The sequence below is a fragment of the Pelophylax lessonae genome (genome assembly GCF_965119305.1).
Source record: "Pelophylax lessonae genome assembly, chromosome: 2".
Lineage (NCBI taxonomy): Eukaryota > Metazoa > Chordata > Amphibia > Anura > Ranidae > Pelophylax > Pelophylax lessonae.
In genome coordinates, this window is record NC_138769.1 from 296,678,326 (window position 1) to 296,701,317 (window position 22,992).

The 22,992-nt window shown below is 39.5% G+C and overlaps 1 protein-coding gene across 1 annotated transcript in view; it reads left to right on the forward strand.

Annotated features, from left to right (window-relative positions):
* The window catches only part of PKP1 (plakophilin 1), a 98,238-nt gene that overhangs the window by 72,235 nt on the left and 3,011 nt on the right, over positions 1-22,992 (forward strand). Inside the window, exons 4-13 of the mRNA XM_082245591.1 lie at positions 1,817-1,958; positions 5,327-5,534; positions 8,392-8,569; positions 8,689-8,803; positions 8,905-9,063; positions 12,528-12,704; positions 15,556-15,709; positions 15,798-15,984; positions 19,427-19,511; positions 20,345-20,449. Of these exons, the coding sequence (XP_082101717.1) occupies positions 1,817-1,958; positions 5,327-5,534; positions 8,392-8,569; positions 8,689-8,803; positions 8,905-9,063; positions 12,528-12,704; positions 15,556-15,709; positions 15,798-15,984; positions 19,427-19,511; positions 20,345-20,419 (1,480 nt within the window). The 3' untranslated portion in view covers positions 20,420-20,449. The remainder of the gene's footprint in view (positions 1-1,816; positions 1,959-5,326; positions 5,535-8,391; positions 8,570-8,688; positions 8,804-8,904; positions 9,064-12,527; positions 12,705-15,555; positions 15,710-15,797; positions 15,985-19,426; positions 19,512-20,344; positions 20,450-22,992) is intronic.

The window sequence follows — 22,992 nt, forward strand, 5'->3', positions numbered from 1 at the left end:
TCAGATCCGCCTGAAAAACTGATAGGCGAATCTGAACAGTTCGCAAGTGTGAAAGGGGCCTTATTTAGGCAGGCCTGTTTACACCAGAGTGGTCAGTTATGGTGTGTTTAACGGGCCTAAATGAAATCTTTGAGTAAATGTCTGAATGGGGCAGTTTGCTATTCATTTAGAACTAAGGATAAGGGAATGTTTTCCTGCAGCAGACATTCAGACTTCAACTGACATTGTTCTATGGTGGGGTCTTCATATTGGGTTTTATTGAGTTTTATTGCTATGCACAATAGTATAACATTTCACTTTTTGTTTTTCATCCTAATTTGTGTATTTATTGTTTTTTTGTATTACTTCTTCTTTAAAGCATAGGTGTAATTAAAACAATCCTTTTTCCTCTCTTCTCCTGACCTAACCTCCCCCTCAACAGCTGTTTACTTACCTTAATCCAACAGCCGTGGTTCTGCTGTTTGTGTTCATTCAGCACAGCAAATCTTCACTGTCCTGGCTGTGCATTACGGCCCCATAGACTTCTAAAGCCCCGTACACACGCAACGATTATCGGCCGACCGGTCGTCCGACTTTTGTCCAGAGTGTTTTTTGTTGGTTGGAATGTGCCTAGACTGCACACTAATTTTCTCGCCCAACAAAAATCGACTTCAGAAGTGATGTCATGTGTTGGTTTGATTTCTTTGTGTTCTTTCTTTTCTGAGCATGCCCAGACTTGCTCATCAGATTTTTCCCTGTCTAAATCTGTACTGACTGCACGAAAATCGGCCGTGTTTTGATGGCCAACAAAAATTTTATAGTCTGCACACCAGATTTTTTTCGGCCGAAAAGTCGGAGTCGGTTGTCGGAAGCATCATACTAACAAACCGAAAATCGGCCGATTGGACGTTGGCCGAAAATTCCCTGCCAATTTTCGACGCGTGTGTACGGGGCTTAAAGCCCCATACATACTAACAAGCCGAAAATCGGCAGATCGGACGTTGGCCGAAAATTCCCTGCCAATTTTCGACGCGTGTGTACGGGGCTTAAAGCCCCGTACATACTAACAATCCGAATATCGGCAGATCGGACGTTGGCCGAAAATTCCCTGCCAATTTTCGACGCGTGTGTACGGGGCTTAAAGCCCCGTACACACGCGTCGAAAATTGGCAGGGAATTTTCGGCCAACGTCCGATCTGCCGATTTTCGGATTGTTAGTATGATGCTTCCGACAACTGACTCCGACTTTTTGGCCGAAAAAAATCTGGTGTGCAGACTATAAAATTTTTGTTGGCCGTCAAAACACGGCCGATTTTCGTGCAGTCAGTACAGATTTCGACAGGGAAAAATCTGATGAGCAAGTCTGGGCATGCTCAGAAAAGAAAGAACACAAAGAAATCAAACCAACACATGACATCACTTCTGAAGTAGATTTTTGTCGTGCAGGAAAATTCGTGTGCAGTCTAGGCACATTCCAACCAACAAAACACAACTCTGGACAAAAGTCGGCCGATCGGTCGGCCGATAATCGTTGCGTGTGTACGGGGCTTAAGGGTCTGCTTCTGATCATCTATGGGGGCACAGCTCTATAGAAGTCTGTGATACACTAATGCGCAGGTGAAGCACAGACTGTTGAACACCACAGGATGTAAACAAACAACAGAACTGAATCCTTTGGATCAAAGTATGTATCTGTGGAGAGGAAGGGTGAGTTGGTTTAGGCTTGGTCAGGGAAGGGGGCTTTAGGGAAAAATGCACTTTTGTTTAGAAGTGCAAATGTCCTTTAATACTACTTTTTTTCTCTACTGATCTATTATTTTATGCATAAATAAATTAGGATGGAGTCTCGTGATGAATTTGATGGACAATCTATGACCATAGAAAAGGCAGTGGAACTTCTTTCCTTTGACAAATACCAGACTTCTGGAGCAAATTATATACAACATACATGCTATCAAGATGAGAATGCTAAGAATGTGGTATGTACATAAATTAGAGGAGCTCACACATAAAACCTTTTTAAATAAAAACTCCAATTCTTTAGTGCTAATTGCTCACTGCACCTATAGTAATAAATCAGGATTCATCTTGCCTTGGTATGGTTTCAACAGAGCTGAATCCTAACTGGTTGCTAAACAGTTAGTGCAGAAGTAGTAATACTTTTTTGGAATAATTAAAAATAGCGGATTGTTCACTTAGCAAAGTGAATACATTATTTACCTAATATATGGAAATGTCCCCTATTCCTGTACTGTGCCTTTAGACACAAATTACATGATAGTAGCTTGTCTAGTGCTTTGGCTTAGCTTGGTATACATGGGCCCAGATTCGACATATGATCCAGGGTCCCAAGGTTTCAATTCTATACCCAAATGATAATCTTAGCTTTAAGAAGCTTGTATATCTATGTTGTCAGGGTTGCCTCGATAGGCATCATCATCCCCAAAATTATAACCAAATAAACAGTAAATTTCTTACGTCTGGGACTTTAAATGTGTCTATTCACACAATACATATGCAGTACTACTAAAATACATCAGTTTATTATGCTTACAAAAGCATTACAAGTTCTGGTATATTCCAAAAAACATAGCAAACAGCATATTGTTATTGTTTGCACCCTGCTCATTTTTACTTGACTTTTTTATTTTTGCTGGATCTCAATAATAACCTTAAAATAGTTCTTGCAGGGAGGAATAATATGATCACAATGCTTTTTGTGGGTCCCAAACACCCCACTTCTTCAGGTTCTGTGAAACTAAAAAAAAAAACACATAAATATCCATTCAAGCAAACATTTACATAATATTAAGTATCTTTGCTATACCATATATCTTTATAATATTAGTACCCAAATATGGGATCAAAAGCCTGGGGACCGCTAGCCACACCAGACCCCCCCCTGGGAGGAGAACCAACTACCTACTGCAAAAAAAAAAACATAGAATAAACACCAATATCAGAATAAAAACAAAAATTTAGGGGATGACTTCAAGATAATACCTACCAGGCCAAAGGGCCAGTCGTATTCCCAAGGAGAGAGGCAAGGGAGGAGCAGACCACAACTTTAATGCAAACGTATCGTCCCTCCTCTCTTAGTTCCCAGCCAATCATGCAATTAGACACAAGCTACATGTTAATAGCTTAGCTTATCTAGTGCTTTGGCTTAGCTTGATTCAAATGGGCTCAGGTTCGAGATATGGTCCAGGGTCCCTAAGCTTTAATCCTATACCCATATCCTATTCTTAGCTTTAGATAGAATCAGGAAGTGTTACAACTTTGTCAGGTTTTATTTGCTGCCTGAGGGATTCCATTGATAGGATTTCCAAGTACACTACAGTTAAAAATAAATACTTTAAAAAAAACATGCATGAAACCACTTAAATAATATATCAAATTCATATACAAATACATCTTTGTTTTCCACTTTCTCTTTGACAGGATTTAAATGCTGTCTGTGTCCGCATAGACACAATTTTCTTTTCTTGCTGTTCTGTTTTACACCCATATAAGGACAGAGACAGAAATAAAACATTGTTATGCCCCATACACACGCGCAGATTATCTGCAGACTTTTGTCTGCAGACTTACCTTTTCTATGTAGTGCAAGGGCCTGTCTGATTGCATACAAATTGAAAGTGTTTAGGTTTGACCTCATATTATATGGTTTTGGTAAGTCTGCAGACAAAAGTCTGCAGATAATCTGCACGTGTGTATGGGGCATTAGAGATTCTACTACCTAAACCTAAAAAAGATCTCATCCCCTCAACTCATTCAAACATAGTATTTCTTTTCTCCTTCAGTAGAGATTCAGCCACACACTTGTTCAGAGTCATGACAGTGGAGAAGGTGATTGGATATAGTCCCCCAGGAACAGGGCCAGGTTGCAACTGCAACTTCTGCTACCCCTGTTCATTTGTTATTATCTAAGGAATTTTTATTGGGTATTAACCGGTTGCCGACCTCCGCAAGTACATATACTGCAGCGGTCAGCCCCAGCCAGGCAAAGTGACGTACCGGTACATCACTAGCCTGTCACTAGCTTGTGTGCCAATAGCGGGCGAGCGCGTGCCCGCCGAGGCGCACGCCCGCCCTGGCTCGTTCCCTAACAAGTCAGTGCGTGTGACCGGCGGACCCGATGTTCGCCGGTCACTCGCGATCGTTCGCTGTGAAGGAAGAAAGGCAGGCGGCTAATGTAAACAAAGCCGCCTGTCATTCTCCCCTGTGTAAAAATGGAGATCACACGGTTCTGCTATGTAGGACCGTTGATCTCTGTTCTTACACCAGTAGCCATGTCCAATCACAGTTAGAAACACGCCACTAGGGACATACTTAACCCCTCCTTCCCCAATAAAGTTAACCCCTTCCCTGCCAGTGTCATTTTTACAGTAACAGTGCATATTTATAGCACTGATTACTGTAGTAATGTCACTAGTACCCCCAAAAGTGTCAAAAATGTCAGTCAAGGGTCCGATCTGTCCGCCGCAATGTCGCAGTCCCGCAAATAAAATCGCAGATCGCCGCCATTACTCGTTAAAAAAAACAACAAAAATGACAAAAAAAAATGACAAAAATCTTTCCCTTAGTTAGTAAACGCAATAACTTTTGCACAAACCAATCAAAATACGCTTATTGTGATTTTTTTTACCAAACATAGGTAGCAGGAAACAAATTGGCCAAAAATGTAAAAAAAATTAGATTTTTACATTTTTTTGGGGGGGGAATTTCATATAAAAAAATGTGAAAAATATTGTTATTTTTGCAAAATTGTCGCTCTTTTTTTGATTATAGCGCATGATCAAAAAATCGCACAGGTGATCAAATACCACCAAAAGAAAGCTCTATTTGTGGGAAAAAAAGAGTACGTCAAATTTGTTTAGGTACAGCGTCGCACGACCGCGCAATTGTCCGTTAAAGTTATGCAGTGCCGAAATTGCAAAATACCCCCTGGTCAGGAAGGGGGTAAAATCTTCCGGGGCTTAAGTGGTTAAGAAGTGCAAAGGGGGAAAATATTATTATTATTAAGTATTTATATAGCGCCAGCAGTTTACGCATCGCTTTACAATATTAGAGGGAGACAGTACATATACAATACAATAAAATACAAGAGGATTAAGAGGGCCCTGCTCAGAAGAGCTTACAATCTAATGAAAATAAAGTATTGACTGTAAGTTGTCATCTTTTGCTTGGCATGAGATATGTGACCCTAAGCCAATTGATCCAATTTAACCTAAAATGTTCTTTTTTAAATAAAACTATAATGAAAGCATACTTGTTTTCTTGGGGCATCTCTTAGTAAAAGAGTAAGATTACCATGGGTATGATGTTTTTCATGGTATTTGTCCAGGTATACCAGCACAATGGAATCCAGAAGCTAATCACTCTGTTAGACAACCCCAATCAAAATGTACAGCAAGCAGCAGCTGGTGCACTAAGGAATCTTGTCTTCAAAAATAACCCGAATAAAATTGAAACAAGTCAGAAAGGAGGTGTCCGTGCAGCTGTCAACCTTTTGAGGAGGACTCCCAATGAAGAAACTCAGAAACAACTAACAGGCAAGTGTCTGAACTCAATTTACAAGTTTGGGTGAACTGATGTGAAAATTCACTTCAACCTTTAATCATGTAAAAATGTTCTCTTTTTTAATGAGTAGCACTCTCTCCCTTGCTCTAAATAAATAAATAATTACATCAAATGTATATAATCTGTAGTTTTCACTTTTGGGTCTGCCTGGGCTGGGACAGTGTTTGAGGCCTCTGAAGCAGTGTTAATTTTGGCAGCAAATTTCAATTTAGTTTTAGTCTTAGTCTTAGGACTAAAATGGCATTTTAGTTTTAGTCCCATTTTAGTCTTCTGCAAGTGTTTTAGTTTTAGTCGTATTTAGTCGACTAAAACTCCAGTACATTTTAGTCAACTAAAACGTCCTACATTTTAGTCGACTAAAACTCATTTTAGTCATCTATAATCGAATGGGTGTAGTTCAATTATAATTTGTAATGCATTATTTAAGCATTTCTCTACAATTTCCAAACTCATTATATACTACTGCTGGTCCTGGAGTGAAAAATCTAATATGTTATTATTTATGGTATTAAGCTTTGAGCATGCACCAGTGTTCATTTTGGCAGCAAATTTCGATTTAGTTTTAGTTATAGTCTTTTGACTAAAATGCCATTTTAGTTTTAGTCATATTTTAGTCATCTGAATTCTTTTAGTTTTAGTCGTATTTTAGTCGACTAAAATTGTGTTAATTTAGTCGACGAAAACGTTTTAGTCGGTTTTAATCTACGAAATTAACACTGCTCTGAAGCCCCCATTGCTGCTTTAAAGGCAAGTTTATGCATCTGAAGATGTAATATAGAAAAGTAGCTGTGGCTAGTACATGATTCCACCTAGCGATGAAGAATATTCAATATTCTCAATGACATGCCCCCCTTGCACATAAACTGAATTTCAAATTGAATGAATTTAGAAGTACCAGAGGTCTGAAACCAAGCCACAGGCAGGCGAAATAGCTTCTGGTTAATTAGTAGGTTTAGGAATTTGCTGTTTACAGTAGGTGGTGGCAGGGGTTAAATCTGGGTACTGTATTTCCATAAAGTAGACTTATCATTAACTTCTGTGCATAAGCAAAACAGTGTGTGGCTGTGTATTTACATGGGCTCACATCTCAGGAACACTGTTTGTGCCAGTTTCATTTAGAATATAGAACCCACTTTTCTATATTCAGTAAATGTTGGTCTTTGGAGTAATTATTAAAATAATTGTATACTTTCATAACAGTTTGGAGAGCATGATGACTAAATGGGTAGCAGTGTTACTTTACAGTCCTGAGGATGGAACTGTCTATGCGTGGGTTTACTGTAGGTGATCTGGTGTCTTTTCAACTCAAGTAGATCATGCTGTGTGCTTAAAACAGCAGTAGTGACACAGTATATTATGTTTCCTTGGAGGTTTGAGTGTCTTCTATGAAGTGTTAGAGCTCATGTATAGGGACAAAGTTTTCCTGTGTGCTATGTGTGTTTGAAACACAGGTCAGCAAATTGCTATTGAATCCAATAGAACAGTACACTGACAATTCACACGCTAAGTCCGACCTGCTTTGAGTTGCCCTGAATTTGTTTGAATGCAGCATTTCCTACGAATGTACATATAAACTGCTGGCAAAACAAGACAAATACAGCCTTTTCTTGTTAAATAGGACATTTTCCATTCAAACACATGCAGCTATATTTGAATGAAAATGGCTGCATTTGAGAACAATGCCCATTAGAGTCCTTAAAACAATATAGTTTTTTCACAAGTGACCAAAATGATGTAATACTTGGACAGGCCATTAACTTTTCTAATTTTGTTATAGCAGCCAAAAGTAATTGCTGCTCTCTGAAATATTTTTATACATGTTGTTAAGAATAACGCATGAGGATTTAGAATGAAGATGTAAAAACAGCCTAACTTTATGTAGCAATCTCCTAGGTAGGTGCTAGTGAGAAAGCAAATCTATATTGCTTTCTGCCTACCAAAGAGCAGAATCTGTGAGTTAGGTCTGCTCAGTGTACTCAGTGTGTGATTCATTAGGTCTAGATAGTGTTTTCACACTGGTCCAATAGGGAGGCATGTTGGACAGTGGGAGGAAACCTGACCAATGAGTACACAGGCCTTGATACAGTCCCAGTGATTGGTAGAGACTGGCTGTCTCAGTGCATTATGGGATACTGTATAAAAGCCAGGAGCACATGTGCTGCGGGGGTTTTTGGTGAGCAGAGTCCTGAAGGGAGGGTGGCGGCTGCCTCTTCCTCTGCAGAAGTGGCAAGTGGTCCCAGGCAGTCTACCTGGGGACCAGAGGAAAGGAACTAAATCCAGAGGTCCAGGGGAACTGACTGGAAGGGTAGAGATGCTGGAGACCCTCGAAAAACAGTATTGTGAGTACAGGGGATCATGTCTAGGGGCCTGACCTGAGGGGGGCCACCCCAGTGTAGGATAGTCAGAGGACGGGTTCTGCGGAGTGAAAGGGGGACACTAGGAAGGTATCCTGAAGATAATCTACCCAAGTAAGTCGTCTGTATAGAGACTTAAACTAAATTCATCTAGTGGCAAGGTGAATCTGAAGATGGGCTGCATCTTCAGACAGGAGTCCTCATCCATTGTGAATAGTTTAATTTGGAGTATCCCACTCTTCCATTCTCCCATCCCTAATTTAAACAAAACACCAAAAACAACTACATACCCTTGGACTGATCATTGACTGAGCCAAGAAGGAAAGTGTTAATCTGTGAATGCCAGTGTTGCTAACAGTAACCTAGGGGGACCCGAGAGTGTATTTTCCAGCAGTCCTCAAGGGGGCAGTGCTACATTTATATCCCTTATAAATGACCTACAGCTGACTCCAACTTTTTCTTTTGTACTATACAGGTCTTTTGTGGAATTTATCTTCTACAGACCAACTTAAAGAGGAACTTGTTAGGGAAGCTCTTCCTGTCCTGAATGAATGTGTAGTAATTCCATTCTCTGGCTGGACAGAGAATTCAGTGCCTGGTCAGAAATGTAATATGCACCCTGAAATATTTTTCAATGCCACTGGGTGTTTAAGGTAAGATGTTAAATACAATAATTGTGCTCTATGTTGCATATTAGCTCCTGTAATGTGAACAATGCTATCAAACCTTTCCTTTTGTTGTTTGTGCTATAACAAAACTTGATTATCTTCAGGAATCTTAGTTCATCAGAAGTTGGTCGTCAAGCCATGCGTAAAACTCCAGGGTTGGTGGAGTCCCTGATGTATTACATTCAGAAACAAGTGGCCAATAACAACCCTGATGATAAGGTAGGGGTTGAATGAGCTCTTTCAAGTTAATGCTAGACAATATTAAGTTTCTATTATCTTTGCAAATACCTCAACTTTTTGCTAATATGTTTCTTCTCTAGTCAGTGGAGAACTGTGCCTGTATTCTGCACAATCTCTCTTACCATTTGGACTCGGAGGTGCCCAATAAGTATTCCCAGCTGAATGAGCAAATGTTGCGCAACCAGCAAACAGACAAAACATCCACTGGCTGTTTCAGCAATAAGAGTGAGAAGATACAGGTAAAATATTCACATTTACAATATCCATATATACTTCAAAAGCAGCTATATATTCTACGAATGTTCTACAGAAACAACAACTTCAAACTGTTATCATTGGTAGTGACATAAAATGGGGAAATAACTGTTTGGCCTCAGTCTATTATGCCTAGTCTTACAGCAAACTGTTTATGATGTTTTATCAGTTATGGTGGAACTAACGTAATCAGTTGTCATAAGAGTCCTATCTTTTATTTTATTATTTATGAAACCCCCACAAATTCCCAACTGTTTTACAAAGTGCATAGCTCATTTATATTAGTCCCACTATCTGAAGCTGATTAAGCCTAATGCAAAATGAAGGTGCACACACCATTGATACACTTTCACTGAAAAATTTAGAAATGTATGGCCATTCATTTTAGTCGCGCCGAAGTCACGCTGCACGCGACTTCACAGGTCGCCCCGAAGTCGGATCCGACCTAGTGTGAACGGAGACTTACCCTTTAAATGTAAATAGATTTTTACAGTATATAACACTTTTAGATATAGATATATTATGGGATTGACGGTAGTCTGAGTGCAAGATGTAACAAGGATGCAGTTTGCAGTAATTGTATTTGCCAAAAGAGAGCTCAGAACATGCGTTGTTCATTTTGTCTGCTGAACTTAACATGATCCTGATTGTATCGCTTTCCTGTTGTTACATTCTAAACCTTAGCACTCCCCCTAGCTGTAGCCTAATAATATTGTCTGGAGGTCTATTCATTTACCTGCTATAATACTTAACCTTTTTAAAATAATGACTACTGACATTTAGTATAATTGAAAATGATTTCTAGCCTGTTTCATGTAAATAACTAACCGGCATATGTTCCTGGCAAGAAATATGAACATGAGGGAATTTCTAACTGGCCCATTCAATGTTTGCAGTTACAGTGCTGTTCAAACATATTTGAACACATTTGAAAGAGATAGAGCTGCATGATTAATTGCTAAAAAATCGTGATCTCGATTCAACCCCCCCTTACAAACTTAATCTGGCATTTAAACAATTTAAGTGCAGAGCCGTTCTCTGCTCAGCGCTGTCAAAAAATTAATAAATTAAAAAAATGCCGGCAAAGTATATCACAACATTGCTCAGCGCTGAGAGATAAAAAGAAACAATGTATCATTTGTTTCTTTTAAATCAAAGGGATGAACTTTGGTCTGCAAATGAGGGCAGTTTAACCACTTAAAGACTAAGCCTTTTACTGACACTTGTTGCTTACATCAGTATTTTTTGCTAGAAAATTACTTAGGACCCCCCATTATATATATATATATATATGTTTAGCAGAGACCCTAGAGAAAAAAATGTCAGTCATTGCAATATTTTATTTCACACTGTATTTGCGCAGCAGTATTTCAAACACAATTTTTGGGGAAAAAATACGCTTCAATGAATTAAAAAAACTAGACTGTAAAGTTAGCCCATATTTTTTGTATAATGTGAAAGATGATGTTACGCTGAGAATCGTAATCTTTATTCTAAGCAAAAAAAAGTGATTCTCCTTTTATCCAGAATCGTGCAGCTCTAAAAAGAGGTATTGCCAGTGAATCCTATGTTAGTTTCACCTTTGATTTTTGTGTTCTTTGAGTATAACTTTGTTTAGGCTTCCTTCTCTCATTGGTTCATAGTAGGTTGGTGCAGCTGTCTCATCCTGTAGCTGTAATTCTGCCTCCCTCTGAGATGATTCTGCTACACTTTCTTCCTCAGTTTCTTAAGAAGGCTTCAAAACTATTTATTTAGTGAGTTGATGCCTTTCCAGCTGTTCGGGAGAAGGATTAGGGTCTAGTATAGACTTCTTCAGGTTCAACTCACAATTAATACGCTGTTCACCGTTTCGGAATTGTCAGGACAATTCACATAGTACTGACCTTCAGAGGTATCTGAATTTGTGCTCTCTGGTTTCTTCCGCTCTTGGTATAGTCTTAGTGGTATTTTTATTTTGTCCTGTCTGGTGTAACACTTTCTAAAGACAAATCATTAGCAAGTTGCAATGAATTGCTCTTGCTGGTTTGTTGTCATTTTCAAGTTTTTGTTTGTAGATATGCTCCTACACTATCTGCTCCACTACTCTGTACACTTCCTATTCCCAGTGAATTCATTTTCCTAGGTCTCCCCTTTCTGACATATCCCTTACAAGAAAATGATCTCCAGACTGTAGTGCCACTTTTTTATCGCATTGGTCATAGTACCCTTTAGCTTTCTAAAATAATTTCTGGCCTTGGTGTTTGCTGGTCTCTGGCTGCTGTTGGTAATGACATTTGCGGGTTGCTCTCCCACTTTTATAGATCTTAGACGACACAGCCTTTTCCTTCCCTTCCTTTTGCTTTTGAAGGCAGATACACATAGACAATACATCTGTGATCTGGTGTTGTAAGATAATGTTGTTGAGCCAGCTCTGTCTATAGACTGCATGCCCCTTAAAACATGTGAATCACATATAACGTATTACCTTTTAATCTATACCTCTCTTGGGGGAAAAGCTTCCTTTTGGTCCTTCAACAAGCTGAGCCAGCCATACATCCCTGAGAGGCAACTTTGTTTTTTTTTTTTCTTTGGTGGGAGCCTATACTTCTATTTGTTATTATTCTTTGGGATTTGTTATGTTACAGTTCTTTCTGCTTGGCATACTGATTGGCCACTTTATGGATCTACACAGGGACTCTATAGGATAGTTGAATAATAAAATACCTACAGATGGATTAGTTCTTTGATAACCTAAATGTTTTGTGTTTGGCCCAGTCCTGAAGAAGCCATTTTACCGTCAACAAAAATATGCGGTACTACTATAAATGGATGGTCGATGGATATAATCTATATATTTTTTAGAACTATTGTACGAGTTTTATGCATGTTACATCTCTGAGAAAATGAGATTTTATGGTCAATATGTGAATAAAAATTTACATTTATCTATAGGGGTTTTGGTCTATTTATACTTTCCTGTGAGCATTCCTCATTGATATTTAGGTATTTTTTATGAGATGGTGCTCCCAGGAAAAGATAAAAATATATAAACTTCTCCTTGGGACTTTTTTGTATTTTGACCCATATTCCACTATTTTTCTTTTGCCCCTTTTAATGTCTGGCTATTCTCAGAATCAGATCTGCAGGAACTACATGAACCTGCCATACATGTGTTTACTAAGCAGCAGGGTCGCTGCTCAGCATAGGACCCAAAACTAGCAGTGATCACTGTAGTAATTATGCCTACTCCAGTAATTTCTAGCTTCCACAGGTGTCTTTCAGGGCATACATACTTATATTGGTGCAAGCTAGACCAATATAACTATGCAAAATATGTGTACCTAAACTTTAACTTTAAATGATGTTTAAAAAAAAATATGAAATATTCCTAGAGCCTTTTGCACAATACTTCTACGGGAGCAGAAATTCAATTCAGTATATAATTTCTATTACCTTGTCTTTTCCATAGAATAATAACTTTGAGCTGCCACTTCCAGAAGAAGATGTTAATCCTAAAGGGTCTGCTCTGCTGTCTCACTCCAGCGCTATAAAGACATACCTGTCTCTTCTGGGGCAGAGTAAGAAGGACTCCATCCTGGAAGCAAGTGCTGGAGCTCTTCAGAACCTCACTGCAAGCAAGGGGCCGGTGAGTAACTGAAATACAAAGAAAGTTAAAGCAGTATAAAACCCAAAAACAAACATTTATTATATTGCAGTTTACCAATTCTTAGATGTGATGGCTGCATTTTCTTTTTTATGATTTATTTCTTTTATTTTCACCTGGTGATTTTGCCTGTAATACTGTTGTTTTTCAACAGAACAACCTATTTTGCAGATGTAGCAGTTAGAAGGTTGAGACAAACCATTTACCGCTGACAGGGGGCTTACAATGATCAACTTTTCTTTATTTTTATAAAGTCTTTATCCCAAAAGGATCAAAACTGTTGCTGTAACTGTGTATAAAGTGTTAGGTGGAGTTTATCTTCAATTTGCTAGTGTATCTAAATCCTACACTTCCCTCTCCCGAGACTGGCAATGCTGCTCTCTAAGGGTGTCTTTGTTGCTCCTTCCTCCTGTAGACACCCTAATAAAATAAGTGTGTTACTGGCCAGATCATCAGGTAAAAATGCAGAGAATAAAGCCTAAAAAAAAACAAAAAACAAATTCAGCCACCACATCTAATGACTGGTAAGCTGCAATATATTACATTTTTGGTTTTGGGTTTAATACCGTTTTAAGCACTGTGTAAGTAATTGAAATGTTATGCCCAAAGCTAGCTCCTGACTATAGTGTGTAAGGGGTTAGCTCGGTAGCGGGTGTGGGTGACCCCCTTGGGGGGTTCGTTACACAGAGAGACAGCCGAGGAGTGGTTGAAAACAACGGTCTATGGTTTATTCTTCCAATTTGCTAGAAACAAGTGCAAGCATCCAAACAGCATAAATCAAACAAACATAAAATAAACCCTGGCCACTTGGGGCGTCTACCTTCACAATACAGGAACCTACCTATGGTGTCTGTCCCAACCTACTGCTGGGCAGACACTGCTGGTCATACAGCAGAAAACCAATAGTCTATTTGTTTTCTTTTTCACACAGAAAAAGTCAAGACCACCTCACCTTCAGAAGTCTCTCAGCTCACTGCTCTCCTTCATGCACACAGCCTCAGGATGCAGCAATCAGTAGTCATCCTCTGGATAACTTATAGAGGCCTTAATTGCCTCATTCTGAATAGCTGAAGCTTTCCAACGTCCTTAAACCTTTCTGGCTATCTCTGCAGCCGACACCTGATAGTAATTGGTGAATTGTCTAAACAAGGCAGAAATGTATCTCCCGTCTGTGACAACACCCACAGATTTACCTGACTTCCTGTCACAAGTGCCAGTGTTCACCTAACCCATTTATTAAACAGTACTCTAGACACTTAGTCTTTTGGTCACACGAACGTGGCTTGGAAATCATGCGACTTCACTTCAAACTCTTCATCACAATTTTCTAAAATGCCTCTCAGTGTGACTTCAGGTGCAACTTCATGCACAGATGTCTATGCAAGACGCACCTGAACTTTCAAAAGTAGTGTATTAGCGAGAATATCTTGAGCACATGGTGAATCCTTTAAATGTTCATATATTAAGCTATTGTGAAAACTTATGAAATTGACCAAATCACTTTTTTCATTTATACTGAACAAAATTCTAAAGCAACACTTTTGTTTTTGCCCCAATTTTTCATGAGCTGAACTCAAAGATCTAAGACTTTTTCTATGTACACAAAAGGCCTATTTCTCTCAAATATTTTTCACAAATTTCTAAATCTGTGTTAGTGAGCACTTCTCCTTTGCCGAGATAATCCATCCACCTCACAGGTGTGGCATATCAAGATGCTGATTAGACAGCATGATTATTGCTCAGCTGTGTCTTAGGCTAGCCACAATAAAGGCCACTCTAAAATGTGCAGTTTTATCACACAGCACAATGCCACAGATGTCGCAAGTTTTGAGGGAGCGTGTGATTGGCATGCTGACTGCAGGAATGTCCACCAGAGCTGTTGCCTGTGAATTGAATGTTCATTTCTCTACCATAAGCCGTCTCCAAAGGCGTTTCAGAGAATTTGGCAGTACATCAAACCAGCCTCACAACCGCAGACCACGTGTAACCACACCAGCCCAGGACCTCCACGTCCAGCATCTTCACCTCCAAGATCGTCTGAGACCAGCCACCCTGACAACTGATGCAACAATCGGTTTGCATAACTGTCAGAAACCGTCTCAGGGAAGCTCATCTGCATGCTCGTCGTCCTCATCAGGGTCTCGACCTGACTGTACTTCGTCGTTGTAACTGACTTGAATGGGCAAATGCTCACATTCAATGGCGTCTGGCACTTTGGATTCTCTTCATGGATGAATCCCGGTTTTCTTAGATTTAGAGTTCAGCTCATGAAAAATGGAGGCAAAAACAAGTTTTGCGTTTTATAATTTTGTTCAGTATAATTTGAGGACAAGGCCCATAACGGGGATAATTAAACTACCATTATCAAATGATGATTCTTTCAGGCTTCATTTACATCCTGGATATATATAAGGATTAAGTCCTTTAGACCACTTAAGGTCATATCATATCTATCATAGAACAAGGGCATTTAGCATGTCTTTTAAATGTGTGTGTTTTTTTTTTTTTTTTAGTATCTTTTATATTTGCGTATAATAAGGGTTTTGTAACTATATCTGCCAGGAGATGTCTGATTCATTGGATATACAGCATTTAAGTAAGCATTTAAGTAAACAGAATTAAATTATTTTATAGATAGTAGGTAGAGTGAGTAATCCATATATTATTGCTATTTTTTTCAAAGTATGCTTTGTGGACAGTTCTCCTTCCTGTAGTGGGTAGAATTGAATAATTAAAACCTAAAAGTAGTATAGGACCTGGAGGATGCTTTTTTGTTTGCATTTTGGTTAATCTTGTACACACGTTTTCTAAGTTTTATTTTTTTTTTTTTCAGATGTCTAATGGGATGAGTCAGATTATTGGTGTGAAAGAAAATGGACTCCCTCAAATTACACGATTGCTTCAATCTGGAAATTCAGATGTAGTAAAAACAGGAGCATCTTTGCTAAGCAACATGTCTCGCCACCCATCTCTTCACAGAAGCATGGGTAAGTGGCACATAAATATATATTCCCAAATTCTCCAACACTCATTCTTTTAAAATGCTCATTAATTTTGCTTTACTTCTTCCATCAGGTACCCAGGTGCTTCCAGATGTTTCTCGCCTCCTGTCCCAAACCTCTACAAGTACAACAAACTCAGAAGATATCTTGTCATCAGCCTGTTACACCATGAGAAACCTTGTTATGTCCCAGCCTCAATTGGCAAAGCAGAGCCTTTCTCCCAACCTAGTGGGAAATTTGGTCAACATGTGTAAGAGTGGGTAAGGCATTTACATTTAAACTATTCGTGGCTTCTTAGATTTCTTAGCCTTCCTATCCTTCAAAAGTCTTACTATTTGTTTTACCTCAATTCCATATTTTGACATGCCATATTTTGGACTGTTCAACATTTTTAAATATACAGTATACTGTATCAGCACAGCTGTGAAACAATTGATTAATATCTGTAGACTGGAAATGGCTTTAAGGCTATCCATAATGTTACCAGTAGGCCATCTGTGGTCACAGATGAATGAATATAAATACCAAAAAACCAGAGACAATCACACGACTTGCCTTGTCTTATGTGAGTCTCAATAAATTACAACTTGAGTCACATCTGCCTGTTTGCTACAAGGCATATTGCCTAATGCAAATACATGATTTTTTAATCTCTTTTAGCCTATCCATACCAGTTACTAATAAACTAGCTGATCTCAGGAGATGCTCAGTATTTTTAAGAGTAAATAAATTATAAACTAATCAGCAGCACTGGTTTTTGAGGTCTTAAGCTCTATCCTATATAGAAAAGAGGTCAGGGAGACTTGCTAGAAACATTTAGGGCCCGTTCACACTTTTGCGAGTGCGGCGATCGCATGTAATTCAGAGCGCACTGCTCCTTCATTACATGCGATCGGATGTGCGGATGCAAATTCAGCCATACACTTTATATGGCTGAAATTCGCACTGCACCCGCACAAAAGACGCACAGGACCCTTTTTTCCAGCCGCATCAGGATCGGATCGCTCAGTGGTTCACACTTGTGCGATCCGATCCTGTGCGAACTGTCAGATCGCACTGCAATATGCGATCAAACTGGGGGTGTCGTTAACATTTAATTGACACCCCCTGCATATCGCATATGGCAGTGTGAACTGCCAGATGTGCGTTTGCGATGCGGGAACAGGCTGCAAATTCTTAGCCTTCCCGCATCGCACAAGTGTGAACCGGGACTTAGACACTGTGGTGCAGTCTAAGAAAGGATTTTTGAGACAGATTCCTAAACTGTATTGTTCCAATTGTAAATAATATTTACATATTTTGGTTGAGAATAGAGGCAATTCTCTAGCAAAGTGGTTAGGCTGTGTGTGTGTATGTGCAAGAGAAATAACATAACCTTAAAGCGTTACTAAACCCACAACAGTAAAATTAGTCTGTATATGCATTAAAGCATACTTGCTATACTCACTGTGGAACCTACAGTGTGAATCCTCAGCATTGTGTAAAAACTCTGTTTGATCCTGTCTTCTCTGATTGCCTCTTCTTTTACTGTCCCCAATACATCTGCTGATAGTATAGAGCCTTGGAGGCATTCTGTACATGCTCAGTTTGGTGTATTGCTAGAGAGTTTTTTTTTTTTTTTTGGGAGCGTGCATGTGATTAGCACAGGGCCAATCAGCACTGTCCAGACAGAGGGTCAGGGCTCATAGGACAGTCAGAGGAGAAAGAGAACTCCTCCTACAAGCTTTAACCAGTGCTTGGCCAGACACTGATAGAAGTCACAAGACTGCTATAACTGCTGATGAGAAAAGGTATTTAGCAGTTTATATTTAAAGCGGAGTTCCACCCAAAAGTGGAACTTCCGCTTTAGGGAGTCCTGACCCCCCGACATGCCACATTTGGCATGTCATTTTTTGGGGGGGGGAGCGGGTACCTAGTTTTGACAGGTACCCGCTCCCACTTCCGCTCGGAGCGCCGCGGCGCCCTGAGCGGAAGTTCTCCTCTCCCCCTCCCTCCCTGCAATCTTCTGGGACACGTCAGAGGTCCCAGAAGATTGCCGGCCAATCACGGCGCGCAGCGCGACTCGCGCATGCGCAGTGGGTACCCGGCTGTGAAGCCGCAAACTGTAACAGCCGGGTGCCCACAGCAGTGATGCCGGCGCCGAGGGAGAGGATCGAGGCTTCCGGCGGCCGCATCGCTGGACCGTTGGACAGGTGAGTAAATGGCTGGAACTCCGCTTTAATAAAATTATTCTATTTCTATTTCCATGTTCCTTTGTGCTGTGGGAGAGCAGATATATTGAATGCAGGGTTTAGTAACCCTTTAAGAGACGAAAATCAGATGCCTATGTATGGGAATAATAGATTTTAAATGTTTTACAGAAAATTATGTGGGGCTAAAGTACCGTATTTTCCGGCGTATAAGACGACTTTTTAACCCCTGGAAATCTTCTCAAAAGTCGGGGGGTCGTCTTATACGCCGGGTATCGTCTTATAGGCCGAAACTGGAGAATATGCGGTGGAGGGGGGGCTCAAAAACATCCGCGGTATGCCCGGGGTATGGAAAAAAGAGAGAGAGAGCGGCGATGTGACCAGATGTGTCGGGAAAACATGCCTCTTTCACCCGTCTGACCCGCCCGCCCTTGTATCCTATTACCCTACCTTCTTCTCTGCGTCCCTGCATCGCTCCTGAGGCCTGCTAAGTCTCCCTGTGAGAGTTGGCATCCCTGCTGCAAGTGCGCATGCGCCGGATTTCGGCAGAACAAGCCGAGCCGATACAGCCGCATATTAAGCCTTAGATGACGGAGCTTCATAGATGGATGGCTACAGCGGGCGGAGAGGAGAGGAAGGTGAGAGGTGTGGAGTACAGGGAGATGGACACTGGATCAGCATGCAGTGATAGCAGCTTTCAGATAGCAACTTTCATGGGGATACACAGCTTCATGGCTACAGCAGGGCAGAAAGGAAGGTGAGCTGTATCGGGTCAGCCCTCGGCTTGTTGTCTTATACGACAAGTATATCCCAAACTCTAGATTTTAACTGGAAAAGTTGGGGGTCGTCTTATACGCCCAGTCGTCTTATACGCCAGAAAATTCGGTACATGCTTGTCTTTAAACAACTCACAAAATGCAGGTTTCTGTAATTAAAATGATTGGTAATAAATCACAAAAAAAATGAAAACTTGCTAAAATGTTTCTTTCTGTGCAATACCCTCAAAGGACTTCAAATGCTCAATACCAAACCTTGAGCTGGTCCCATCTCCTCCTATGGTCAAGTCATGTATAGCCAACCTATTTTTAGAATGAACCATATGCTCTGAACAGTCCATTAGCATTTTAAACAAATATTGTTTCAGAACCAGATCACTTTATAATGGGAAACTATAATAGATATGAATCAATGTTAATTTCATTTTTTACATTTTTTATATTTTTTAAACATTTTTTTTTTTTACAGTTTATATCAACTTAATTAAAAAAAAATAATATTTAATACAGAGCTCGTCAATGCCACTGTGGTCACTGAGCATTATGAGTTATCCAAAAGAAAGTTTGCTTTTAGACCCTATTTACCTAAATTTCAGTTCATAGCACAGAGAAAGGGTGAGAGAGGGGGCATGAGTCACTCCTGTGGCTCAGGTGTTTTTAGGTAAAACATTTCATTTTAGTCTGGTACACATAAGAAAAAGGCTTACTACATTTATGCATTTATGCATGTTTTACAGAGCTTCCCCCAAGGCTGCAGAAGCTGCTCGTCTTTTCCTGACAGATATGTGGTCCCAAAGAGAGCTGCAAGGAATACTTAAACAGGTGAGGAAATTATTGCTGCCCCATGTACACCCATAAATAAAACAGAGGTGATTCAGCCATTTCCTGTGCTTCAGTTAGTTGGCAATAAACCGCAAACAGCAGGCTATCTAGATGTTTATATGTGTTTTTTTTGCATGCTAAGTTAATGAACAGTTTGCAACTATTTGCAACAATTTGCAACAATTCTGCAATGATCTCTGTTCATGCTTGGTAAATGGATTTGAGGCCTCAAGAACAGCCTCAGAAGATACACAGTGATGAAACAAATCTCCCTACATAAGTTTTATATGTTTATCTTCTGTCTTCAACTTTCTATATTCTTTCTATATCCTTTGGAAAGTGCATATTGTGTTACAAAGTTTTCTTTCTGTTTGAGCAGTGGGAGGGATAGAGGGAAGTCTAGGCATACACTGTGTGTGAGGTGATTGGAGGAAAGGCGCACACACCCCCTCCATTATAGGCAGAGGAATGAAGAAATGTGCAGGGCTGTGCTGTAAATAGACAAGCTCTCTGCTTATCTGTCTCTAAATTACCTCCCCGACACAAATTTCCAGCTGCTTTTATTTCCTGTGTCAGAGAACTTGTCAGAAGTTATCGTGCTGATAACAGAGGAACGGAGCAGCAGAAAGACACAGAACGTAAGGCCTTGGAGAGGGATAAGTAAACACTACAGATATATGTGCCCTAATGGCACTTAATGTGCCACTAATGGGGTTTACATCCACTTTGAACTTTATTGAATCAGGACTGACTTTACTATTGGCTTACTCTGCTTCTGCCAGATTTTACACCTCCGTGTTACCATTAACTAACAAACTTTTTTCCCACTACAGCAAGGACTGGATAAGAGTTTCATGGGATCACTAGCAAGTTCTGCTCTTCGAAACACAGTTTCACGGGTTTTTTAATTCACATTTAAAGGACATCCTATCTGTGAGGTAAAGTAACAGCTTTATAAATTTGCCATACCCTGTAAGAACAGTATGTTGACTAACATCCTCCTGTAATCTATTGCCCTTAATACTACTGCCTCTGTGCAAATCTGAGCATTGTCCAATAAAGTCTAAAGTCACCGTGATAAAGCATTGGCAATAGTGTGTTACATGAGCCGTACAGACGATCAAAAGCAGTCGTACCATAATCTGATCCTTAATACACGGCTTTCGAGAGCCGATCATGACCATATTATATTATCTGATCGGACAAACACGAAAATTATTCTCGTACAATACCAGATTGTAGGGTATTCTTTTAATCAGTACAGTTGTCTTTCAAAAATGCAATACAAATACACTAAATCACTTCCGAATATTTATGCAGTTGTACAAGAATTTTCGTCACATTAGTAAACTCTTTTTTTCTCGATATGAGACTACCATACAAAAAAAAAAAAAAAAAAAACAGACGATTATTCGTCCGACAATCTCATCCTGTGTACCAGGCATAAGTAGGCCTGTACCCAAGTGATAAATACAGAGGTTGTCATTGCTGACCTCTCCTTCTAAAAACACTAGTTACCTGTCTATATACCAATATGCCTTAAAATAGTGCATACATTAATTAAATATAAATAAATACATGAATAAATAAAGTTCCAAAAACGTCCCAAAAAAGTCCTTAAGCAAGTAACCAGTGAAGGTGTGGTGTGCTTAAGTGCTCTTTAATGTTCAAACTGGTGACAATCCGTGCCAAAAAGATAAAGTGCAATGGTGAGAAGGTCCACTCCCCATGGATACTTCCACTTACCAGACTGCCAGGACCCCTTAGCAATATTGCGTGGCAGAGATGTATAGTAACGAAGTAGAACTACTTAAGTACTGTACTTAAGTACCGAAATTAGGTATCTGTACTTTCATAGAGTAGAATTTTTTTCTCCTACTTCTACTTTTACTTCACTACATTTTTTCGATGATTTCGATACTTCTACTCCGATATTTTTTTTTGTGCTGCATAGTTACTCGTTACTTTTAAAAAAATTACCACTGCCAGAACAGTAGATGGCAGGTTGCATAAAGCTAAAAAAAATGTGTATAATGTCATTTGTAAATCAGCGCATACGAAAATAAAGGCTGTGTATAATAAAAGCTGCTATACCAAATCTTTCCAATAAAAAGAAAATATGAAACAAACAAATAAATGGTGCTACAGCGCTTAAAGTGCATCAAGAAACTACTAACAAACACAGGTTAATCATTTGAATAAATAATTTGAAATAATAAAAACAATATGATGTTCAAACTTTTGACTTCTTTCTTTAATAACTACATAACACAGTACTTGTACTTCTACTTTCAGTACTTGAGTAGAAATTTTTTTCAAAACTACTGGTACTTTTTACTTTTAGTACTTAAGTAGCAATTTTTTTGAAAAAACTACTTGCAATACTTAAGTAAAAAAAATGTTGAATACTTTAGTACTTCTACTTAAGTAACTTTTTCTGCGAGCACTTCCACTTCTACTCAAGTCACTTTTCGAGCACTTGTACTTTTACTCAAGTAGAAATTTCGAGTACTTTATACAAGTCTGCATGTGGGTCAAACACACTTAGTCCGTTGTGGAGTGAGATCTTTTCTTTTCTTTTGAGGCTAGTCTTGTGGACTCCAATACCCAATCTTTTCCGCAGTGGGCCAAAGAATGTGGGACCATAGGAAGGAAAACTCACAATAGTGTAATCCCGTTTCATAAACTTTATTAAATAAAGCAGAAATTAAACTCACATTTCAGGAGTGAGAACAAGCCTTTTGCAAAGATACAATCTCCTATGCAGAGAGGACTTCCGGACTTGCGGTGACTGCACGGGCTGCGCTGGTCCCGGCTTGCGTTCCACCGAGACCAGAAATTGAGACGCAGAGCTCCACAAAACTGAGTTTTTTAAATAGTGACAGCAAGCGTGGGGAGAAGATCCCCCACTTGCTGTCACTAGATGCAGAGGATCCAGGAGACGCTGCAGGAGTGGGAACATGTTACCTGGCTGTACCACCCTAAAAACGGGTGGAACATGTACAGTAACATAATAATGGTGAACTTATCCTTTACATGAAACATATTTTTAAAAGCAGTAGGTGCCCATGAAAAATGTTTTTTTTTCCTTTGCCATCAGTGTCCTATTGCAGAGATGTCCCTTCACTTCTTGTCCCATAGCTAAAACAGGAAGTGAGAGGAAATCCTTGCAAATTAATTGAATTCCTTGGGGACCCCCAGTTCACCTGAACTATTGTCCCCATTAGAAGATGTCTCCTCTATTACTTTTCTGGGAACAGCTCAAAATTGGGGATTTTCTTTTACTTTCACTTTTCAAATATAATGGTAAACAGGACAAATAGAGAGAGAGAGAGAATCTCTCTAACGGGGGACACAGACAGCGATAAAAACAGACAGGTGTTCTAATCTTTCTGCAATCTATCCAAAACGAAAAAAAAAAAAGGTTTTCCTTTAGTTATACTTTAACATTCCAATATATGTGCTATCCCAATAAATAAAA